Genomic DNA, 25,628 nt, shown 5'->3' with positions numbered 1-25,628 from the left:
TGGGTCGCATTTACGTGTCGCTCGGTGTCCATGATCAATTGATTCGGTGGGCCCACACACTAACCTCTTCGGGTCATCCTGGTGTGGCGAGGACAGTGCGGGGTCTCAGGGGGAAGTACTGGTGGCCCACCTTGGCTAAGGACGTGAGGTTTTACGTCTCTTCCTGTTCGGTGTGCGCCCAGAGTAAGGCTCCTAGGCATCTCCCGAGAGGGAAGTTACAGCCCCTCCCCGTTCCACAATGGCCATGGTCTCACCTGTCAGTAGACTTCCTGACAGATCTCCCCCCGTCTCAGGGGAGCATTACGGTCCTGGTTGTTGTGGATCGGTTTTCAAAGTCCTGCCGTCTCCTCCCGTTGCCCGGTCTCCCTACGGCCCTGCAGACTGCGGAGGCCCTATTTACCCACGTCTTCCGGCACTACGGGGTGCCGGAGAACATTGTCTCTGACCAATGTTCCCAGTTCACGTCCAGGATATGGAAGGCGTTTATGGAGCGTCTGGGGGTCTCGGTCAGCTTGACCTCCGGTTATCACCCCGAGAGTAATGGGCAGGCGGAGAGGGTGAACCAGGAGGTGGGCAGGTTTCTGCGGTTGTATTGCCAGGACCGGCCAGGGGAGTGGGCGAGGTACATTCCATGGGCGGAGTTGGCCCAGAACTCACTTCGTCACTCCTCCACTAACCTGTCACCCTTTCAGTGTGTTTTGGGTTACCAGCCGGTCCTGGCACCATGGCACCAGAGTCAGACCGAGGCTCCTGCGGTGGAGGAATGAGTGCAGTGCTCCAAGGAGACCTGGAGAGCCGTCCAGGAATCCCTGAAGCAAGCCAGTGGACGGCAGAAGAGGAGTGCTGACCGCCACCGCAGTGAGGCCCCCGTGTTCGTACCGGGGGACAGGGTCTGGCTCTCGACCCGGAACCTGCCCCTCCGTTTGCCCTGCCGGAAGCTGGGGCCGCAGTGTGTGGGGACCTTCAAAGTCCTGAGGAGGATAAATGAGGTGTGTTATAGGTTACAACTCCCTTCCTATTACCGTATTAACCCCTCGTTTCATGTGTCTCTCCTCAGGCCGGTGGTAGCTGGTCCCCAGCAGGAAGGTGAGGTGCCGGAGGTCCCTCCGCCCCCTCTGGACATTGGGGGTCCCCGGCATACAGCATACAGGCCATTCTGGACTCGAAACGCCAGGTGAGGGGCCTGCAGTACCTCGTGGACTGGGAGGGGTACGGCCCGGAGGAGAGGTGCTGGGTACCGGTGGAGGACGTCTTGAACCCGTCCCTGTTGAGGGATTTCCATCGCCTCCACCCGGATCGCCCTGCGCCTCGCCCTCCGGGTCACCCTCGAGGCCGGTGTCGGCGTGCTGCGGGACCGCACGTCAGGGGGGGTACTGTCACGACTCCCACCGAAGGTGGCTCCCCCTCCTGCTCGGGTGGCGCTCGGTGGTCATTGTCACCGGCCTACTAGCTGCCACCGATTCCCTTTTGTTTTCCCCCTTTCCGTTATTGTTTGCACCTGTTCTGTGTTGGGTTGATTAGCGGGGCTATATTAGCCTGTAGGCCCGCCTGCTCTTTGTGCGAGATTGTTTCTCTATTGTATTGCTTGTGTACACGCTGTTGGTGCTTTGCGCTAGTGCGTGTTTTTGCGCCGACTGTGTTTGTCCCCTGTGTTTGGGGCACTTTGTTTTGTGTGCACTCATATTGCTATTTGGGGTGGCTTGTGTTTTTGCCATTGGGCTCATTAATAGCCATTACCCTATATCGCAGCTTCCTGCGTCTGATTCCTCTCCCACAACGCTCAAGACTTACAATTGTGGAAATATTTAATATAAAAAACAGGGAAATTACATTTTTGGCTGCACTGGGCCTTTAACAAGTAATGTTATTTTTTTCTCAAAAAGATAAGGATCAACATTATTGGCACCTGTTTTCAATACCTCACCTTGCAAGGATAAGCCTTTTTCTAAAATGCTTTATGAGATTAGAGAACACATTGGGAGGGATCTTGACCATTCCTCCATACATAATATTTTCAGATCCTTGCTATCCTTTGCCTGCTGCTTATGGACTGCTCGCTTCAATTCAAACAACAGCACTTGGCAAAAACTGCGAATATTAGGCGATATCTTAATATATTTCTGGATATCTGGCATTTTACTAGATATATGGTGTAGACATGCTCCAGATACACGTCCTTAAAACCCCTAGAGTCTAAGCCGGGGGTCATACCAAGGATCATTTAGCTATTTGATTTAGAATTTTAGGACCTCTTTAGATATACATAAAAAATATGAAAACATTATTTGATGAAACATTGAATTTTTCCTTACTGCTATTAGCCCATAGAAACACATTGAATAACACATTCATACATGGAACCACAGAAAATAAAATAAAAGGAAGTTTGTTTTGAAGTGTTTGTCCTATATCTGAGAGATATAAGAAAGATCAGGAAAAAATAAAAACAAAATATTTGACACATATTTAAACCTTTTTTAGGAACTAACCTAATTCCATAGTGTATACTTCAATACTTTTTTAAAAGTGGTACTGGGCTACCTTCAGATGAGTCTTGTGAGGCTTGTGGGCATCCTAGAGCAAACCGACATGTATGTGTTTGTGAGAGTCTCACCTTTCCGCAGAGGGGTCATAATACTGTAGTTTGTAGGCCAAACCGTTCAGACACTACTGATGTTATCATGAGAAGACTGATTTTTCAGGATGTCTCATGGTCTGACAAACACAGCTGCAGCTCTGCTGCCTTTCACCATTGTCGAGCGGATGTGGTGTATTGAGACACAGCAAATGCAAAAAAACATACCTGTGGCTTTAATGATTTTTATGGGGATTTTTTTATTATGCTAATTCGATTTTCACGGAGCCGCGAACATCAAATCTAGGGAGTTTAATTTCATATACGGAGCTAGGGTATTCTCCCTAATGGGACAGTTTATACATGCATTCAATTTGGACCTCCGAAATCTCCCTGCTGCCATTTGAGTCCAGGGAGATATCTGGGTTGAGATACGTTCAAGACATGCACCTGATGCGCATGCACCCGTTTACATATTTGTAGAATATTCTAACTCCGGAAAGGGTGTCAACATGCTGACAAATCTAAGCCTTTATACTCAGTCATGAAGGAATCCACGTTTTCAGAAATGTATCATATCTGTAGTCATTACCTGATCATGTATGTATCTGTATTTCTCAAAGAATTCATCATTTCAATAGATATCATTAAAATATAAATGATTTACAAATCATGTAATGTTTCATCCTTGTCTGTCTCTGCTATTTCTGTTTCAGAAATGCAGCATAGAAAAACCACAGCTCCAATCACAAGTGTTCTGGAAATATGGAAACGTAGGCCAATCTTTGCGGAAAATTATTTATTTAACAAAAAATATAAGTTGCACACCCTCAATACCCCTGCCTGCCCTGTCTTATATTATGGATGATGCGATGGGTGCTGATTGGGTTGTCAGTGGCAGTCTCTTGGTAATCCAGACCCAACGTGGTGGTAGAGTGTTGGTCTGTGTCCACTCCAAACTGTCAATGCATAAATCTAAATTGTGTCGATATTGCATGAAAATATTGTTACTATACCTACTTCATTCATGATGAGAAAACTAACTGGAACTAGCTAGCTAAAAAAAGGGAAGTCAATTGTATTATTTGTTAGCTAGACTACCAGTCAGCTTTTACATCGCTATTATTTTTGTATATAGAGAAAATAAAGTATCTGCGTAAAACGCAAGATTGTGAAAACAGAGGAAAAATGACACTTTTAATATTTCTCTGTTATACTTAAGAAAGAGCCCAACCAAAACAAAACAAATCTCTGGAAAAAACGTGCAGTCAATCTAAAATGTGCGGCAGTTCAATTTGCTGGCTAAACACAGAACACAAAAATCGTATTGACTGCCCACCCTCGAAAGACAATCAGCCACCGAGTTGTCCTTGCCGCAGACGTGTTGAATTTCAAGGGGAAACTTCTGCAATATCAGACTCCAGTGAAGGAGCCGGTAATTTGTGGAACTAGTCCTTTGCAGAAAAACGAGAGGGGTTATGATTGGTATAGACCACTAGAGGGGTAGAGGCCGACACATACAGTGCCTTCAAAAACGATTCATACCCCTTGATTTATTCCACATTTTGCTGTGTTACAGCCTGAATTCAAAAAGGATTACATTTTTTTCTTAACCATCTACACACAATACCACATAATGAAAAAGTGAAAACATGTTTTTGTAAATGTTTGCAAATGTATTGAAAATTAAAAGTGTACACAGCCCTGAGTCAATACATGTTATAATCACCTTTGTCAGCAATTACAGCTGTGAATCTTTCTGGGTAAGTCTCTAAGAGCTGTGCACATCTGGATTATACAATATTTGCATATTGTTCTTTACAAAATTACTCACGCTTTGTCAAGTTGTTGATCATTGCTAGACAACCATTTTCAAGTCTGCCATAGATTTTCAATCCGATTTAAGTCAAAATTGTAACTAGGCCACACAGGAACATTCAATGTCGCTGTGGTAAGCAAATCTAGTGTATATTTGGGGTTGTGGTTTAGGTCATTGTTCTGCTGAAGGTGAATTCATCTCCCCGTGTCTGATGGAAAGCAGACGGAACCAGGTTTTCCTCTAGGATTTTGCATGTGCTTAGCTCCATTCCCTTTCTTTTTTATCCTGAAAAACTCCCCAGACCTTAACGATTACAAGTATACCCATAACATGATGCAGCCACCAGTATGCTGGAAAATATGGAGAATGTTACTCAGCAATGTGTTTTATTGGATTTACCCCAAACATAAAACGTTGTATTCAGGACAAAAAGTAAATTGCTTTGCAACATTTTCTGCAGTATTACTTTAATTCCTTGCCAACAGGATGCATGTTTTGGAAAGTTTTTATTATGTACAGGCTTCCTGCTCTTCACTGTCAATTAGGTTAGTATTGTGGAGTAACTACAATGTTGTTGATCCATCCTCATTTTTCTCATATCACAGCCATGAAACTCTGAAACTGTTTTAAAGTCACCATTGGCCTCATGGTGAAATACCTGAGTGGTTTTCTTCTTCTCCGGCAACTGAATTAGGAAGGATGCCTGTATCTTTGTAGTAACTGGGTTTATTGATACACCATCCAAAGTGTAGTTAAACACTATTTCTGCACACAGAGTCCATGCAACTTATTATGTTATTATTCACATTTTTACACCTGAACTTATTTAGGTTTGCCATAACAAAGTGGTTGAATACTTATTGACTAAAGACATTTCAGCTTTTCATTTTTTATTAATTTGTAAGAATTCAGGCTGTAACACAACACAATGTGGATACATTCAAGGGGTGTGACTACTTTCTAAGGCACTGAAAACATTTGAAGTGCTGGAATCAAACCAAATGTTATTTGTCACATGTGCCGAATATAACAGGTGTAGACCTTACTGTGAAATGCTTACTTACAAGCCCTTAACCAACAATGCAGTAAAAAGTTACAAAAATTAATCTAATCAATCAAAAAGTTACAAAGAATTTACATAACAATAACGAGGCTAAATACAGGGGATACCGGTACCGAGTCAATGTGCGAGGGTACAGGTTAGTCAAGCTAATTTGTAAAGTGACTATGCATAGATAATAAACAGAGAGTAGCAGCAGAGTAAAAACAAAGGGATAGTCCGGGTGGCCATTTGATTAGTTGTTCAGCAATTTTATGGCTTGGGGGTAGAAGCTGTTAAGAAGCCAATTAAGAAGCCTGGATGGTAGGAAGCTTGGCCTCAGTGAAGTACGACCCTTTGTAGCACCTTACGTTCAGATGCCGAGCAGTTGCCATACCAGGTGAAGCAACAACCTGGGCAAAGTTCGGTGCAATTCCTGGCGAGAAGACCCGTCTGACTTTTCCTTGGCCCTTCCCGAGATACACTGTTGTGCGATGTGCATGACACATTCAAACGTGGCTCGGGCATGTCTTAAACCGAACAGAAGACAAAGGTAAGAAAACAACCCATCAGGAGTGACAAAAACAGACAGCTCTTTGGCGCCCTCAGATAGAGGGACCTGTCAATATCCCTTCAGCAGATCAAACTTGCTAACGTCCTTGGCAGCACCAACACAGTCTACACAATTGTTGACCCTGGGGAAAGGGTATGAGTCTGGCTTAGTAATGGCTTTGTGTTTACGAAAACTCTGGAAAAAAATGCAGAGACCCACCCGGCTGAGGTACTATTATACAGGGCTAATTCCACGGACGGTTGCCATGTTGTGCAATGCCGTGTGCAAGCATGAACTCCATCTCGCTGCAGAGTTTCTCTCTCTTTTCAGGATTCACGTGATAGACATGCTGTTTATTTGGGGCAGAGTCCCCAACGTCAATGTCATGCTCTAGTAAATTTGTCTGAGTCAGCACATCTGAGAATAAACCCTGTTATTCTAAAAGTAGTGCAGCAATGTCGCCTTTATCCCCTGCATATAAGTGTACCAAAAAGTCGTTATGGTTTTCCAGGATCACTGAGTTACTCAACCATACCACAGGCACAGGGTGAATCTGGCTTTCCTCATGCTCTTGATGAAGATGAGAGTCAACTGTGACGGCCACAGGCAGAGAATCGCTACCAGTTCCCAACGACTTCTCCACCCATCCACAACAGGTGAAGTATGGCTTTAACATGTTGACATGACACAGCCTATTTTTCTTCTGCGCTCTGGTGTGTGGTGATGAGGTAATATCCAGATTGCAAATAACTTTGTTCTCTATGAGGTAAGGGCCATAAAAGCAAGCTTGCAACGGTGACACCAGGACGGTCAACAAAACCAGGACTTGGTCACCCACATCAAGTGAGACTTTGGGTCTTTCGATCGTACCAGACTTTCATTTTCATTTGCGCCTTCTCCAGATTCTCAATGGCAAACTCACAGGTGCAGTGCAATCTGTATCGAAATCGCTTAATATTCTCCAACAGATTTGTTTTGGAGTTTGATGTGTTGTCCTGCATCAACCTCTCTCTCAGAAAGCTCAATGAACCTCTGACATAATGTCACAAAATGATGTCAGAGGTTCATTGGTCAGATTGCACTATCTGCAGAGCCTGAACATTGAAAATAATTTCACAGGGGCCTTAACAATTTGTTTTGCAGACTGTAATATGTTCCGGGATTCTTCCAATGGCATTGAGGAGTACACCACATCAATCATTGGCTTCATCAATAATTGCATCGATGAAGTCGTCCCCACTGTGACCGTATGCACACGCCCCAACCAGAAGCTACGGATTACAGGCAACATCCACACTGAGCTAAAGACTAGAGCTGCTGCTTTCAAGGAGCGGGACTCTAACCCGGAAGCTTATAAGAAATCCCTCTATGCCCTCCGACGAACCATCAAACAGGCAAAGCGTCAATACAGGACTATGATCGAATCGTAATAAACCGGCTCTGACGTTCGTCGGATGTGGCAGGGCTTGCAAACCGTTACAGACTATAAAGGGAAGCACAGCCGAGAGCTGCACAGTGAAACGAGCCTACCAGACGAGCTAAACTACTTCTATACTCGTTTCTAGGCAAATAACACTGAAACATATATGACAGCACCAGTTGTTCCGGAAGACTGTGTGATCACGCTCTCAGCAGACGATGAGTAAGACCTTTAAACAGGTCAACATTCACAAGGCCGCAGGGCCAGACGGATTACCAGGGAGTGTACTGCGAGAATGCCGCTGACCAACTGGCAAGTGTCTTCACTGACATTTTCAACCTCTCCCTGTCCCGAGTCTGTAATACCAACATGTTTCAAGCAGACCACCATAGTGCCTGTGTCCAAGAACACTAAAGTAACCTGCCTAAATGACTACCAACCCGTAGCACTCAAGTCTGTAGCCATGAAGTGTTTTGAAAGGCAGGTCATGGCTCACATCAACACCATTATCCCAGAAACCCTAGACCCACTCCAATTTGCATACCACCCCAACAGATCCACAGATGATGCAATCTCTATTGCACTCCACACTGCCCTTTTCCATCTGGAAAAAAGCAACACCTATGTGAGAATGCTGTTCATTTAGAGCTCAGATTTCAACACCATAGTGCTCTCAAAGCTCATCAATAAGCTATGTAACAACACATCCCCCACACTGATCCTCAACACAGGGGCCCCTCAGGGGTGCGTGCTCAGTCCCGTCCTGTACTCCCTGTTCACTCATGACTGCACGGCCAGGCACGACTCCAACACCATCATTAGGAGCATCAAAAAGGAGCATCAAAAGTCGTGCTATAAATTCTCAGACAACCCAAAGATTCCTTGATGCCCTTCCAGACTCCCTTTGCCTACCCAAGGACATCAGAGGACAAAAATCAGTTAACCACCTAACTGAGGAACTCAATTTAACTTTGCGCAATACCCTAGATGCAGTTGCACCCCTAAAACCTAAAAACATTTGTCATAAGAAACTAGCTCCCTGGTATACAGAAAATACACGAACTCTGAAGCAAGCTTCCATAAAATTGGAATGGAAATGGCGCCACACCAAACTGGAAGTCTTCCGACTAGCTTGTAAAGACAGTACCAAACAGTATCGAAGAGCCCTCACTGCTGCTCGATCATCCTATTTTTCCAAATTAATTGAGGAAAATAAGAACAATCCTAAAAAAAATGATACTGTCGCAAAGCTAACTAAAAAGCAGCATTCCCCAAGAAAGAATGGCTTTCACTTCAGCAGTAATAAATTCATGAACTTCTTTGAGGAAAAGATCATGATCATTAGAAAGCAAATTACGGACTCCTCTTTAAATATGCGTATTCCTCCAAAGTCCAGTTGTCCTCAGTCTGCACAACTCTTCCAGGACCTAGGACCAAGGGAGACACTAAAGTGTACTATATCTCTTGACACAATGATGAAAATAATCATGGCCTCTAAACCTTCAAGCTGCATACTGGACCCTATTCCAACTAAACTACTGAAAGAGCTGCTTCCTGTGCTTGGCCCTCCTATGTTGAACATAATAAACGGCTCTCTATCCACTGGATGTGTACCAATCTCACTAAAAGTGGCAGTAATAAAGCCTCTCTTGAAAAAGCCAAACCTTGACCCAGAAAATATAAAAAACTATCGGCCTATATGGAATCTTCCATTCCTCTCAAAAAAATTTAAAAAGCTGTTGCGCAGCAACTCACTGCCTTTCTGAAGACAAACAATGTATACAAAATGCTTCAGTCTGGTTTTAGACCCCATCATAGCACTGAGACTGCACTTGTGAAGGTGGTAAATGACCTTTTAATGATGTCAGACCGAGGCTCTGCATCTGACCTCGTGCTTCTAGATCTTAGTGCTGCTTTTGATACCATCGATCACCATATTCTTTTGGAGAGATTGGAAACCCAAATTGGTCTACACGGACAAGTTATGGCCTGGTTTAGATCTTATCTGTCGGAAAGATATCAGTTTGTCTCTGTAAATGGTCTGTCCTCTGACAAATCAACTGTAAATTTCGGTGTTCCTCAATGTTCCGTTTTAGGACCACTATTGTTTTCACTATATATTTTACCTCTTGGGGATGTCATTCGAAAACATAATGTTAAATTTCACTGCTATGCGGATGACACACAGCTGTACATTTCAATGAAACAGGGTGAAGCCCCAAAATTGCCCTTGCTAGAAGCCTGTGTTTCAGACATAATGAAGTGGATGGCTGCAAACTTTCTACTTTTAAACTCGAACAAAACAGAGATGCTTGTTCTAGGTCCCAAGAAACAAAGAGATCTTCTGTTTAATCTGACAATTAATCTTGATGGTTGTACAGTCGTCTCAAATAAAACTGTGAAGGACCTCAGCGTTACTCTGGACCCTGATCTCTCTTTTGAAGAACATATCAAGACCGTTTCAAGGGCAGCTTTTTTCCATCTACGTAACATTGCAAAAATCAGAAACTTTCTGTCCAAAAATTATGCAGAAAAATGTATCCATGCCTTTGTTACTTCTAGGTTGGACTACTGCAATGCTCTACTTTCTGGCTACCCGGATAAAGCACTAAATAAACTTCAGTTAGTGCTAAATACGACTGCTAGAATCCTGACTAGAACCAAAAAATTTGATCATATTACTCCAGTGTTAGCCTCCCTACAATGGCTTCCTGTTAAGGCAAGGGCTGATTTCAAGGTTTACTGCTAACCTACAAAGCATTACATGGGCTTGCTCCTACCTATCTTTCCGATTTGGTCCTGCCGTACATACCTATATGTACGCTACGGTCACAAGACGCAGGCCTCCTAATTGTCCCTAGAATTTCTAAGCAAACAGCTGGAGGCAGGAATTTCTCCTATAGAGCTCCATTTTTATGGAATGGTCTGCCTACCCATGTGAGAGATGCAGACTCGGTCTCAACCGTTAAGTCTTTACTGAAGACTCATCTCATTAGTGGGTCCTATGATTGAGTGTAGTCTGGCCCAGGAGTGTGAAGGTGAATGGAAAGGCTCTTGAGCAACGAACCACCCTTGCTGTCTCTGCCTGGCCGGTTCCCCTCTCTCCACTGGGATTCTCTGCCTCTAACCCTATTACAGGGGATGAGTCACTGGCTTATTGGTGTTCTTCCATGCCGTCCCTAGGTGGGGTGCGATACTTGAGTGGGTTGAGTCACTGACGTGGTCTTCCTGTCTGGGTTGGCGCCCCCCCTTGGGTTGTGCCATGGTGGAGATCTTTGTGGGCTATACTCGGCCTTGTCTCAGGATGGTAAGTTGGTGGTTGAATGTATCCCTCTAGTGGTGTGGGGGCTGTGCTTTGGCAAAGTGGGTCGGGTAATATCCTTCCTGTTTGGCCCTGTCCGGGGGTATCGTCGGATGGGGCCACAGTGTCTCCTGACCTCTCCTGTCTCAGCCTCCAGTATTTATGCTGCAGTAGTTTATGTGTCGGGGGGCTAGGGTCAGTCTGTTATATCTGGAGTATTTCTCCTGTCTTATCCGGTGTCCTGGGTGAATTTAAGTATGCTCTCTCTAATTCTCTCTTTCTCTCTTTCTTTCTTTCTCTCTCTCGGAGGACCTGAGCCCGAGGACCATGCCCTAGGGCTACCTGACATGATGACTCCTTGCTGTCCCCAGTCCACCTGGCCGTGCTGCTGCTCCAGTTTCAGCTGTTCTGCCTGCGGCTATGGAACCCTGACCTGTCCCAGACCTGCTGTTTTCAACTCTCTGGAGACAGCAGGAGCGGAGAGATACTCTCAATGATCGGCTATGAAAAGCCAACTGACATTTACTTTTAAGGCTCTGACTTGTTGCACCCTCGACAACTGTGATTATTATTATTTGACCATGCTGGTAATTTATGAACATTTGAACATCTTGGCCATGTTCTGTTATAATCTCCACCCGGCACAGCCAGAAGAGGACTGGCCACCCCTCATAGCCTGGGTCCTCTCTAGGTTTCTTCCTAGGTTTTGGCCTTTCTAGGGAGTTTTTCCTAGCCACCGTGCTTCTACACCTGCATTGCTTGCTGTTTGAGGTTTTAGGCTGGGTTTCTGTACAGCACTTTGAGGTATCAGCTGATGTAAGAAGGACTATTTAAATACATTTGATTTGATTAAATTTGCAGAAGACACAACAGTGGTAGGCCTGATCACCGACAATGACGAGACAGCCTATAGGGAGGAGGTCAGAGACCTCGCCGTGTGGTGCCAGGAAAACAACCTCTCCCTCAGCGTAATCAATACAAAGGAGATGATTGTGGACAACAGGAAAAAGAGGACCGAGCACACCCCCATTCTCATCAACGGGGCTGCAGTGGAGCAGGTTGAGAGCTTTAAGTTCCTTGGTGTCCACATCACCGACAAACTAACATGGTGCAAGCACACCAAGACAGTCGTGAAGAGGGCAGGACAAAACCTATTCCCCCTCAGGAGACTGAAAAGATTTGGCATAGGTCCTCAGATCATCAAAAGGTTCTACAGCTGCACCATCGAGAGAATCCTGACTGGTTGCATCACAGCCTGGTATGGCAACTGCTCGGCCTCCGACCGCAAGGCACTACAGAGGGTAGTGCGAACGGCCTGGTACATCACTGGGGGCAAGCTTCCTGCCATCCAGGACCTCTATACCAGGCGGTGTCAGAGGAAGGCCCTTAAAAAAAAGGCCCAGCAACCCTAGTCATAGACTGTTCTCTCTGCTACCGCACGGCAAGTGGTACCGGAGCGCCAAGTCTATGTCTAAGAGGCTTCTAAACAGCTTCTACCCCCAAGCCATAAGACTCCTCAACACCTACTCAAATGTCTACCCAGACTATTAGAATTGCCCTCCCCCTCTTTTACACCGCTGCTACTCTCAGTTATCGATGCATATCTATGCATAGTCACTTTAATAACTCTACCTTCATGCACATATTACCTAACCGGCGCCCCTCCACATTTTTCTGTACCGGTACCCCCCTGTATATAGTCTCGCTATTGTTATTTTAATGCTGCTCTTTAGTTTCTTGTTACTTTTATTTCTTATTCTTATCCATATTTTTTTCAACTGCATTGTTGGTTAGGGGCTCGTAAGTAAGCATTTCACTGTAACGTCTACACCTGTTGTATTCTGTGCATGTGACTAATAAAATTTTATTTTATTTTATTTGACAATACTGGTAGCCATGACTTTCCTCAGTAGAATGGTCAAGAGAATTTGGCTAAAGGACCAACACAGTCCACCAGAACCCAGTTGGAAAGGTTTGTCAAAAGCATGTATAGGCTGAAAAGATGCAACCGGAACAGTTTGATTGGGTTTACCCGTCAGCTGGCAAACGCGACAGGATGTACAGTAAGCTACAACATAATTTTTCAGACCAGGCCATAAGAAGTTATGCGTCTTGTTAACCCCAATAGGGCCTACCATACTACCATTGTGAGCCAACCTCAGTATCTCTTGTCGGACTGTAACTCCGCCAATTGTCTTGCCCAGAAGTGGCATGAGAATGCCATTTCCTCATCAGAACATCATCTCTGTCAAAGTACCCCACAAACTTCATCAAATTCCTCTTCTGGGCGTATTGCACCAAAAAGAGGGGAGAAAGAAGCATCTTTTCTCTGTTTGGAAATCAGGTGCTTCCTAGACATCGAAGTGTCAACTGTAGGGACCCTCTCTTCTTTCAGATAGCCTACTAACTTGCTCACCTTTGGGACTTTTTAAAGGAGAGGTCAACTCTGGAGGGAATACCGAAGTCAGGACCACACCTTAACATCACAGACAGGACAAACATGGTGGGATTGATGACATCCTCCTCAACAATAGACTTCCTTTCAGCAATCTTCTTAGTCACGGCACATGTAACAGCACATGCTGGGAACACTGTAGGATATTTATTTATTATGATAACTAATCAGGTTTCTCTACTCTGGGCACCTTACAAACTCCAATGATAAAAATTGTTCCCTTGAGAATTCAACATGACTTTGCTATTCTGTCTATTGAAATTTACGGAACTGTTGTCTGTATGCCTCTGGGACCAACTCGTAAGCCTGAAGGAAAGCAACTTTAACAGAGCCATAATCTGAACTCTGATCAAGAGATAAAGCGGCGTACACTTTCTGAGCTTTTCCCACAAGACTACTTTGTAGGAGCATGACCAGATATTGCGTGGCTACTTGAAGGACGTGGCAATCCACAGTGTAAAATATACGTCCACCTCCTTTTTGTTGAAAGGTGGGACAAGCTGACGATTCCGACCAAGACCAAACTGCTGAGGGGGCAGTACGGCTTGTCTGGATTCGGAGTACTTCCAGATTACCTCTTTAAATCGGATGGCATGCACACGTTCTTCATCTTCTCTCTACTATGGTGGGGAAGATTACAAACTCTTTTCTACTTGCACTAACTCAAGTTCCTTTTTCTTGTACTCAAGCTCTAACTTCTGTTGCTCCAATTTTGCCTGTCGTTCAACTCCCGCAGCTGCACGTCTAAAGGGTTTTCTCTGCTCCCCGTAAGATCCTTTTCATCATCATCACCCTCTCTCTCTGGGAGGATTCCATCTCCACCAAAGCAGCATCAAGTAACTCTTTGGCTGCTGCTTTTGAATTGGCAGATGTCATACTGATGTCATAAGGCTTTGCAATGTTGAGTAGATTCACCTTCGCCCACTTATCTAGTATCTCCCAAGTAGGGGTTTCCACAAATGCTCCCAAATCAAAGCCTTTGTTTTTTCCCCTGTGTGCTTATGAAACTTTCACCAACCCTATAACCCTATGTTGGTTGGTAGTGACAGAAACTCTACAACAATAGTATTGCTTGAACACTCAAATATTTGAGCACAGTAGAGCTTCAGACTAGGTGATTAGAGCGAACACCATAATAATGCGACTACTAGGATGGTTAACAGGATCCTGGACGAGCCCCCATTTTGTTACCTTCCCTAAAAAATAACTCAAAGTATTGTTGTTCAACAGAAAAGGGGAACTAACAACCAGTCACTTACAACCAAATGAAACAGTTGTGGTTTTAGAATTGGTTCCGAAAGGAATCCATAGGGGTTTTTTATGGGGTGCTGGCCAAGTAAATCGAGTAGGGTCTTAAAAGACACCAACCATGGACGCCCACTGGATTTGACTGAGAACAGAGAAACCCATACCAAGTTAGGAAAGGGAGTACCAATGGATATGAAGAAAAACTGAATAGGGGAGGATGAAGGCTTTGTTCGTCTCTCTAAGGTGGAAGAGATAACATGACATGTAGCTTTTCCAATATCTCTCCCCTCCTGATGGACTGGGCTAGCAGGTCTTAAATACCAGCTCAGCAAGTACAGTTAAAACAGATACTGACTAACGAGGTGACTCCAATCAGTACACGCCACAACGTGTTCAGTGTCGACCCATCATTTTGGGCTTGCCTGTTTTGTATGTTAATTAATACTTGTCACATATCATTTTACAAACAATGTAAAAATAGTATATATCATTGAGTTAATAAAGCCGGACACAAACATGGTCTCTTTTTTGTTTTCTTGAGTAAGGCAGCTCCAAAATGCTGGTGTTTCAGCCTAGCTCAGTGTTTTCTGTGATGGTGGAGCAAGCCAGTGTTTGCCCTGATTGGCTCAGTGTTCTGTCACTCATGGGGACACTACGTAACTGCCAAGTCCAAGGGTAGAGCTATCACCTTGAATGCTACCATAGACTTACATTAGAAGTGCCCCTCCAAGAAGGATCAAGGTAATTGGCCACAGATAAAATTACTTCAAATCACGTTATATGTACAGTAGCTTTGATTTGACTGATCATGTCAACATCATACTTTCAAAATCTTAGCTAGCAGTCATCATCATGAATCAAGTTGACAATCTACTGGCAAATCCTTTTTAATCCTTGTCACATGAAGATAATTAATGAAGAGAAATTACAGATAAAATGTATCGGTTCTCATCAGTCATTGGACATAAACATTACATAACAAGTTGGAAAATGCAAATTCAACAATGAGTGGTTTGGAAGGAATCACTGACAGTGGCTAACTGCAAGCATTGTAAAGCAATCACTCGCTTGCTATTCAGTGGAGTGGATGTGTGGTCCCAAATCTGGTCTTAAGGGGCTCTTTTCCAAGTTTAAAATGATAAACATTCACCATTGGCCAGGCTGTCAATGAAGCATGATTTGTGCAGCACTCAAAAAAACAACTGCTAAGGCCTCCCAAGTGGCACTGTGGTCTAAGGCACTGCATTGCAGTGCTAGCTGTGCCATTAGAGATCCTGGTTTGAGTCCAGGCTCTGTCGCAGCCGGCCACGACTGGGAGACCCATGGGGCGGGGCACAATTGGCCCAGTGTCATCCGGATTAAGGGAGGGTTTGGCCGGCAGGGATGTTCTTGTCCCATCGCAATCTAGCGACTCCTGTGGCGGGCCAGGCGCAATGCACTCTGACACAGTTGCCAAGTGTACGGTGTTTCCTCCGACACGTTGGTGCGGCTGGCTTCCACGTTAAGCAGATATTGTGTCAAGAAGCAGTGCGGCTTGGCTGGGTTGTGTTTCGGAGGACGTACAGCTCTCGACCTTCGCCTCTCCCAAGTCCGTACTAGAGACAAGACTGTAACTACCAATTGGATACCACGGAATTGGGGACAAAAAGGGGTCATCCAACTGGGAATTGTAAATCCGGCCCCTTTCTAGAGTTACGACCTGAAGATCAATGACGTCATCCTGAATCAACCTTGTTTTTTCCCCCAGTTGTTTTGAAAGCACCATAAATCCAAAGAATGCCAGACTTTGATGACAGGCCCTAACAGTTTGTGGGCACCGCTATAGTGCTATTAATGTATTGTTTAGTGTTGTGTTGTGTAGTGGCTTTGCTGGCATGCATCCCACTTTTTTTGTTGCCCCATCAAGATTTACATGGTAAAATCGGCCTTGTAAGTGTTAATAAGGTACTAGGTACACAAGCTAAAATGGAGAGAAAAACCAAAGCCTGTAACAATGTGCATGGCCTAAGAGTTGTATTTTCATGTCATCTTACCATAGCACTGATTCCAATCTAAGTGCCAATGCCGTTTAACAAACTTCAGGTGTTTACAACTGTTGGATGATATGAAAATAGAGCTCTTTGGCAACGCACATAAGTGGTGGGTTTGGCGTCGAAATAAGGTTGCATAAGCAGAAAAGAACCCCATACCTACTGTAAAATACGGTGCTGTACCTTTGATGTTATGGGGCTATTTTGCTTCCACTTGTCCTTGGACCCGTGTTAAGGTGAATGGCATCATGAACTTTACCCAGTACCAGGACATTTTAGCCAAAAACCTGGTTGCCTCTGCCAGGAGGCTGAAAATAGATTTATCAGGGAGACAATGACCCCAAGCACACATAATCCACAAAGAAATGGTTAATTAACGACAAATTTAACATTTTCCAATTGACGGTCCCCTGAACTTGAACACCATTGAAAACCTGTGGTTTGAATTGAAGAGTCCATAAGCGCAGGTGAAGGATATCAACGATCTGGACGGATTCTGTATGGAGGAATGGTCCCAACGTGTTCTCCAATCTCATAAAACATTTTAGAAAAGGCTCAGTGCCATTATCCTCGCAAGGTGAAGTATTGAATGTATTGAAAACTGGGGTGGAAATAATTTTGACCACTTTTTTGAGAAAAAAGATATCACTTGTTAAACAAAACCTCTTTCTCTGAGTAATTGTAACAGTATAAAATACCATAATTTCCCCATTTTTTTGTTGTTGCATAAAATATTCTTTATTTTACCCTTTATCAAGGGTGTAATTTAATCAATTACAATAATAATTACAATCATTTTGGACCCCACTGTACAGTCATGTACAGTCAGTCAGGTGTTTGTGAAAGAGAGTACGAGGTTATGTAGGCCTATTGTTTGGTGCATTGCCTGCTCTGAAAGAAAAGTACAAAATAGTGATTTCACTGTCAAATGAAGTGCAACCAACTTGCTTTTTCAAATTCAAAGAACATTGACAGCTGGATGTTTTTTGATGGTGTTTCTCCTCGTGATTCTCAGGATCTGTTTTGAAAGGCATTTATGAATCAGAAACTCTGAAATGTAGGGTCCTTTGAAGGGCCTGAAAGCTGGTTGTTGTTTTAATAAATCAATCCTGTCCTGTATAAAATGGTAATCGTCAAGTCCTTGTAGATGACGCTGGTGGAAAAAGGAATCAAACGGCGCCATCTTTATTCATGAGACCTTGGTTGTGTCTTTTACAAATACCTGAGTTTTGCATCATATGAGGAAAATAATATTAGTACTGAAGTCCAAGCCATATAATACAGATGCAGGAGACTTGAGGTGTCCTCTGTCCATGTGTCTGTCCTTTTCATATTAACTGGGAACTAACTAAATCTCAAATGAGACCATAGCTGGGATGTAGCATATAGTTGTTGCCAGATGGTATTTCAAAATAGAGTCCTCATGTGTGACAAAATATCAACGAAATACCAGCTCTGGTTGACCAAAAGAAGGCAGGGCCAAACAAAAATCCAAGCTGAGGAGACAAGCAACCACCAGAGACATGGGGAAAGAGAGGAAAGAGAGAAAAAGAAGAAAGAGATGACAGTGTCTACAGGTACAAAGAGAAGGAAGTGTTGAGAGAGGGCTTGTGGGTACATACCAGGGAAAGCAGGGGTGGTCTGTCCGAGGGGGGTAAAGGGGGTTTGCTGCATAGCCAACTGGTGGAGCTTGGTCAACTGCTGAGGGGGGTAGGAGCGACAGTAGAACTAAGAGGTTATTGTAAGGTCACACAAGGTCACACCGACAAGAAATCAAGAACTTAAAACTAGAACAGTGAGGAGAAACAGTGAGGAGAGGAGGCATGACACATGGTGGTGGGAGATGAGAGAGAGCAAAAGACAGACAGACAGACAGACAGACAGACAGACAGACAGACAGACAGACAGACAGACAGACAGACAGACAGACAGACAGACAGACAGACAGACAGACAGACAGAGACAGACAGACAGACAGACAGACAGAACTTGAGAAGGACTTAGCCCAATGTGGTTGAGATGGGGTGTTATATTTGCTGCTGTATCCAGTTTGTAATAGCAGATGGATTGCATAATCAACAGAGATGCCGCTTTTTCGCAGGAAAGATCAACACAGACAACTTGTTGCATTATAATATTTTCCATTGATTGGTAATGAAGACATTAACTAACTTCTTAACATTCTAATTTAATGCATTTATTTGAACACTTCAATCTGGTTGGTTTTCTGGTTAAAGGTCCAGTAATTAGATTTATTTTGCAACATTTATCAAAATGTCTGACTCACGTCCGAAATTGTCTGATTAAATAAATATACCCCCAATACATGGTTGTAGTCTCCATTGTTATGGTGCCTAGAGTTGGAGTCTAAGGGTTAACATACAGTAAATACTGCAATTGCAATCACAAACCTTATGAGCTAGACTTAAGTTTATGCAATTAGACAAGCTAAGGAAAGAATGTTTTAATGTTTTATTTAAGATTAGCCATGTCCGGTTTGGGGCTGAAGTTGTCTGTTTAAATTTAGAACACAGAATGACGTGATCTGACATGCATTGGCCAGTAACTTAAATCTATGTGAGATCCTAGTTTGTCATTTATTGTTGTTGCATCTAAAACTTCAAAAAATTTAACAACTCCTTGATTCAAAACTGTATTTAGGTAACTTTGGGGAAAAGCGATGGTGCGTAACAATGATGGAACAATATGCTCATCTTACAACGTGGATGACACATCAGTCCGAAATGCACAAATCCTGTATTTATTCTTTACAATTAATAATCTAGTAACATACAGTAAAACTCATGATTGACCACTCAAACCATTTCTTACAGGAAACCAGAGATGGGCAACCTTGCCAAGACCAACTATACAACCTTCATGGGCCTGGCTGTCAGTCCAACAACACTTGGCCCATATAAAACTTTGCAATTGACAATTTTCCCTCACTGTCTATCATTGCCATCAAAAATGAGCGAGACGGATGCTTGAGAATCCCTCACCCTTTAAAGAGTAGCTTAAAGAGGGTGGGGAGGATGTCAAGGCCCTATTTGAGTGATCGCAATGTCAACCAATGGTTCCCCTGCCATCAATCACTGCCTTCTCCGAATTAAAGGATCTGACACGCGATAGCTCTCGAGATGCTCTCGAGACAGAGACAGATGAAGTTAAATTATTAATGGACCCTATGTAGAATATGATTTATCCTCCAGAAAAGATAGAACAAATATTACAATAAATATTAGGGTTAAACTCTGATAAACTCTAATATACTGATTAATAAAAAACATTCTTTATGGATTTTCATTAAAAGTGGTATTATATTTCTTAATAATATTATGAATAGAAAAGAAATGCTGGAGTTAAGTCACATATGCAGCTTTCAAAAATATATGTGAATGTCTGCTCAATCCCAATTTATAACCAACTGATTGCAGCATTACCACAAAAATGGAGGAGCCAAGTAGAAGAGGGAGAAGTTAGGGAACTTGTTTGCCTGCCATATATTAAAGATACAAATTGTCTGAAAATAATTGGCATAAATAGAAAAATATACCAGTTTCATTTGAGGACAAAAATGTTGACAGCTGCGCCAATCAGGTTGCAAAATAAATGGGAAGAGATTTTCGATGTACCGATTCCGTGGCACATGGTTTATGAACTGATACAAAAAACAAGTTTTTCCATTTAAATCATTATACAAAATTCTTGCCACCAACGTAATGGTATATACAGTTTTAAGAAAATGTATGTGAACCCTTTGGGAAAAAAAAAGATTTTTGCATAAATTGGTCATAAAATTTGATCTGATCTTCATCTAGGTCACAACAACAGACAAAACGCAGTCTGCTTAAACTAATAACACACAAACAATTATACGTTCTCATGTCTTTATTGAACACACCGTGTAAACATTCACAGTGCAGTCTGGAAAAAGTATGTGAACCCTTGGAGTTAACTGATTGAGCCTCCTTTGGCAGCAATAACCTCAACCAAACGTTTTCTGTAGTTGCGGATCAGACCTGCACAACGCTCAGGAGGAATTTTGGACCATTCCTCTTTACAAAACTGTTTCAGTTTAGCAATATTCTTGGGATGTCTGGTGTGAATTGCTTCTTGAGGTCATGCCACAGCATCTCGATCGGGTTGAGGTCAGGACTGACTGGGCCACTATTTTCTTCTGTTGAAGCCATTCTGTTGTTGGTTTACTTCTGTGTTTAGGGTCATTGTCCTGTTGCATCACCCAACTTCTGTTGAGCTTTAATTGGCAGACAGATAGCCTAACATTCTCCTGAAAAATGTCTTGATAAACTTGGGAATTCATTTTTCTGTTGATGATAGCAAGCTGTCCAGGCCCTGAGGCAGCAAAGCAGCCCCAAACCATGATGCTCCCTCCACCATACTATACAGTTGGGATGAGGTTTTGATGTTGGTGTGCTGTGCCTTTTTATCTCCACACATAGTGTTGTGTGTTCCTTCGAAACAGCTGAACTGTAGTTTCATCTGTCCACAGAATATTTTGCCAGTAGCGCTGTGGAACATCCAGGTGCACTTTTGCAAACTTCGGACGTGCAGCAATGTTTTTTTTGGACAGTACTGGCTTCCTCCGTGGTGTCCTCCCATGAACACCATTCTTATTTAGTGTTTTACGTATTGTAGACTTGTCAACTGAGATGTTAGCATGTTCCAGAGATTTATGTAAGTCTTTAGCTGACACTGTAGGATTCTTCTTAACCTCATTGAGCATTCTGCACTGTGCTCTTGCAGTCATCTTTGCAGGATGGCCACTCCTAAGGAGAGTAGCAACGGTGCTGAACTTTCTCCATTTATAGACAGTTTGTCTTACCGTGGACTGATGAACATCAAGGCTTTTAGAGATACCTTTGTAACCCTTCCCAGCTTTATGCAAGTCAACAATTTGTAATCTTAGGTCTTCTGAGATCTCTTTTGTTCGAGGCATGGTTCACATCAGGCAATGCTTCTTGTGAATAGCAAACTCAAATTTTGTGAGTGTTTTTTATAGGGCAAGGCAGCTCTAACCTACATCTCCAGTCTCGTCTCATTGATTGGACTCCAGGTTAGCTGACTCCTGACTCCAATTAGCTTTTGGGGTTCACATACTTTTTCCAACCTACACTGTGAATTTTTAAACAATGTATTCAATATAGACAATAATTTGTGTGTTATTAGTTTAAGCACAGTATGTTTGTCTATTGTTGTGACTTAAATGAAGATCAGCTCAAATTTGATGACCAATTTATGCATATATCCAGGTAATTCCAAAGGTTCACATACTTTTTCTTGCCACTGTATGTGGGGCATACAACAATTTCAGCTCTATAGATTTTGCTGCGAAGAGACATAATCACTAGATAATTTATTCTGATATTGCCCCTATGTAGCTTGTTTCTGGTCAGAAATGGTTAAAAACATCACAACATTCACTTAAAATTAACCTTACAAATAGCAGTGTTGGGCGATTTGGAAAGCCATAGACAGTCAATAAATAATATAATACTTGTAGGAAAGGTTTTCATCTTTAGCTCACGATCTGTGCATACTATACGATTAGAAAGGTTAAAAATGTATGTAAAACATCACAGCACAATTGAAAAATATATGGCACATGGAAACCAAACAAGGGTGGTCTATGGTGATAGGTGGAATGGGCTGAGAGTGGCTGGGGGTGGGATTAAAGAGCTTATGTTCGGTAATGTATTATTGTTATGTGATTGCTGTATATAAAAGTACCATGTATGTAACATGTATATGTAAAATGTATGTATATGTAGCATAAAAGTTGTAAAAAAACAAAAAGATATGTGTCCTCCGAAGACGGGCGGTGGTGGATGGGTTAATAAAAAAAAACACACCAAAAAACATTGGAGACCTTGGGTGGCCTTGTGGAATTTAGGAGGTGTCCACACCCAGACGACCAGTTCTATCACGTTCTACTTAGTCATAAGCACTGCAACAGAGCACGGCATCAGTCAAAAGCAATTTCCTGGGTGTGGAGACTGTTGAGTCTATGCGATTCTAAATCTGAAAAAATCCCTCCAAACCAAAAACTTGTTCCTTAAGTGCCTCATTTTAAAATTGCAACAGGCCAAGACCTGCCATTGGAGGTTTCGGAAGGCTTACACTGAGAACAATGTTGTATTAATATTACTGGTTAATATTAATAGGTGTAAGAAATGTGCAGACTTTTAACAGTAATAAGATGTGACAGCAGAGACTTGGAACTCACATCTGGGTGTGGGATGGCATATTGTCCCTGAATTGTGTAGGCCTGTATGGAGGAAGAAGAAACACAAAAAATGAATATTATCATCTATCTTCACAGGGAATAGGGCTTATACATGTAACCTCAGAGACTACTCTGAAGTTCAATCATTATCTCAGACTTAAGTAGTCTCATTCAATTGCCTAAATAGTCTTTGTTTCCCTCGAAGGTATTTTATACTAGACAATGTTGCATAAATGTCATCCACCAAGTTTATATAAAATATGAACACTGAACAATTTCAAACCACTGTGAATGAACTAACATGACTTTCGAAAAACTTGCCTTATATGATATCCCTTTAATAGGTGATAGTCAACCACATGTTTGTACTTTGATGCCTTGACTATAACTACTATTCATTACATGGAATGTCTTTGACTAATGTACAGTAGTGGTAGTGGATGAGTAGTTTTATTAGTAGCAGTAGCAGGAATCAAAAATGTTAAAGGTAGAATCAGCGAAAAGATGTTGCTAAAAGCAGCACCGCAGATATTGAGATGAGCAAAATGTAAGACTTCACTCTCACACAGTCACACACAGTATCTGCACATGGGCACAGTTAAGCTTCATACTATTCACAGCGTGGTAGCCAGGGCACCAAAACAGAGGAGGAGTTGAGCCTCTCACTTCCATGCTCGTAGTTGTTGCGGAAAATGACTCACTATGCTGTTTACTTTCTGTATCTAGACTATATGTACAAAAGTATGTGGACACTGCTTCAAATTATTGGATTCGGCTATTTCAGCCACACCCGTTGCTGACAGGTGTATAACATTGAGCACACAGCCATGCAATCTCCATAGACAAACATTGTCAGTAGAATGTCCTTACTGAAGAGCTCAGTGACTTTCAACGTGGCACCGTCATAGGATACCACCATTCCAACAAGTCAGTCCGTCAAATTTCTGTCCATCTCGAGCTGCTCCGGTCAACTGTAAGTGCTGTTATTGTGAAGTGAAAACATCTAGGAGCAACAACGTCAGTCCTCAGTTGCAACACTCACCTCCAAGTTCCAAACTGCCTCTGGAAGCAACTTCTGCACGAAAACTGTTAGTCGGGAGCTTCATGAAATGGGTTTCCATGCCCAAGCAGCCGCACACAAGCCTAAGCACACCATGCACAATGCCAATCGTCGGCTGGAGTGGTGTAAAGCTCGCTGCCATTGGACCCTGGAGCAGTGGAAACGTGTTCTCTGGAGTGATGAATCACACCCATCTGGCAGTCCGACGGACAAATCTGAATTTGGCGGATGCTAGGAGAACGCTACCTGTCCCAATGCATAGTGCCAACTGTAAAGTTTGGTGTAGGTGTAATAATGGTCTGGGGATATTTTCCATGGTTCGGGCTAGGCCCCTTAGTTCCATTGAAGGGAAATCTTAACGCTACAGCATACAGCCGTGGCCAAAGGTTTTGAGAATAACACAAATATACATTTTCACAAAGTCTGCTGCCTCAGTTTGTATGATGGCAATTTGCATATACTCCAGAATGTTATGAAGAGTGATCAGATGAATTGCAATTAATTGCAAAGTCCCTCTTTGCCATGCAAATGAACTGAATCCCCAAAAAACATTTCCACTGCATTTCAGCCCTGCCACAAAAGGACCACCTGACATCATGTCAGTGATTCTCTCATTAACACAGGTGTAAGTGTTGACGAGGACAAGGCTGGAGATCACTCTGTCATGCTGATTGAGTTCGAATAATAGACTGGAATCTTCAAAAGGAGGGTGGTGCTTGGAATCATTGCTCTTCCTTTGTCAATCATGGTTACCTGCAAGGAAACACGTGCCGTCATCATTGCTTTGCACAAAAAGGGCTTCACAGGCAAGGATATTGCTGCCAGAAAGATTGCACCTAAATCAACCATTTATCGGATCATCAAGAACTTCAAGGAGAGCGGTTCAATTGTTGTGAAGAAGGCTTCAGGGCGCCCAAGAAAGTCCAGCAAGCGCCAGGACCGTCTCCTAAAGTTGATTCAGCTGCGGGATCGGGGCACCACCAGTACAGAGCTTGCTCAGGGATGGCAGCAGGCAGGTGTGAGTGCATCTGCACGCACAGTGGGGCAAAGACGTTTGGAGGATGGCCTGGTGTCACGAAGGGCAGCAAAGAAGCCACTTTTCTCCAGGAAAAACATCAGGGACAGACTGATATTCTGCAAAAGGTACAAGGATTGGACTGCTGAGGACTGGGGTAAAGTCATTTTCTCTGATGAATCCCCTTTCCAATTGTTTGGGGCATCTGGAAAAAAGCTTGGCCGGAGGAGACAAGGTGAGCGCTACCATCAGTCCTGTGTCATGCCAACAGTAAAGCATCCTGAGACCATTCATGTGTGGGGTTGCTTCTCAGCCAAGGGAGTGGGCTCACTCACAATTTTGCCTAAGAACACAGCCATGAATAAAGAATGGTACCAACACATCCTCCGAGAGCAACTTCTCCCAACCATCCAGGAACAGTTTGGTGACAAACAATGCCTTTTCCAGCATGATGGAGCACCTTGCCACAAGGAAAAAGTGATAACTAAGTGGCTCGGGGAACAAAACATCAATATTTTGGGTCCATGGCCAGGAAACTCCCCAGACCTTAATCCCATTGAGAACTTGTGGTCAAGTCCCAAGAGGCGGGTGGACAAGCAAAAACCCACACATTCTGACAAACTCCAAGCATTGATTATGCAACAATGGGCTGCCATCAATCAGGATGGGGCCCAGAAGTTAATTGACAGCATGTCAGGGCGAATTGCAGAGGTCTTGAAAAAGAAGGATCAACACTGCAAATATTGACTCTACATCAACTTCATGTAATTGTCAATAAAAGCCTTTGACACTTATGAAATGCTTGTAATTATACTTCAGTATTCCATAGTAACATCTGACAAAAAAAATCTAAAGACACTGAAGCA

The 25,628-nt window shown here is 43.1% G+C and overlaps 1 protein-coding gene across 2 annotated transcripts in view; it reads right to left on the bottom strand.

Moving 5' to 3' along the window:
* Positions 1-25,628, bottom strand: part of LOC115156204 (poly(rC)-binding protein 3) — a 172,179-nt gene that overhangs the window by 21,420 nt on the left and 125,131 nt on the right. The window contains exons 12-13 of one of the 2 annotated variants that reach the window (XM_029703584.1): positions 22,688-22,729; positions 18,063-18,141 (exon numbers count right to left, since the gene is read on the bottom strand). In XM_029703584.1, the coding sequence (XP_029559444.1) occupies positions 18,063-18,141; positions 22,688-22,729 (121 nt within the window). The remainder of the gene's footprint in view (positions 1-18,062; positions 18,142-22,687; positions 22,730-25,628) is intronic. The other variant, XM_029703585.1, reaches the window with a different exon arrangement.

The sequence above is a fragment of the Salmo trutta genome, chromosome 20, assembly GCF_901001165.1.
Source record: "Salmo trutta chromosome 20, fSalTru1.1, whole genome shotgun sequence".
NCBI classification, from domain to species: Eukaryota; Metazoa; Chordata; class Actinopteri; order Salmoniformes; family Salmonidae; genus Salmo; species Salmo trutta.
This window is presented reverse-complemented; position numbering and strand designations above follow the sequence as displayed.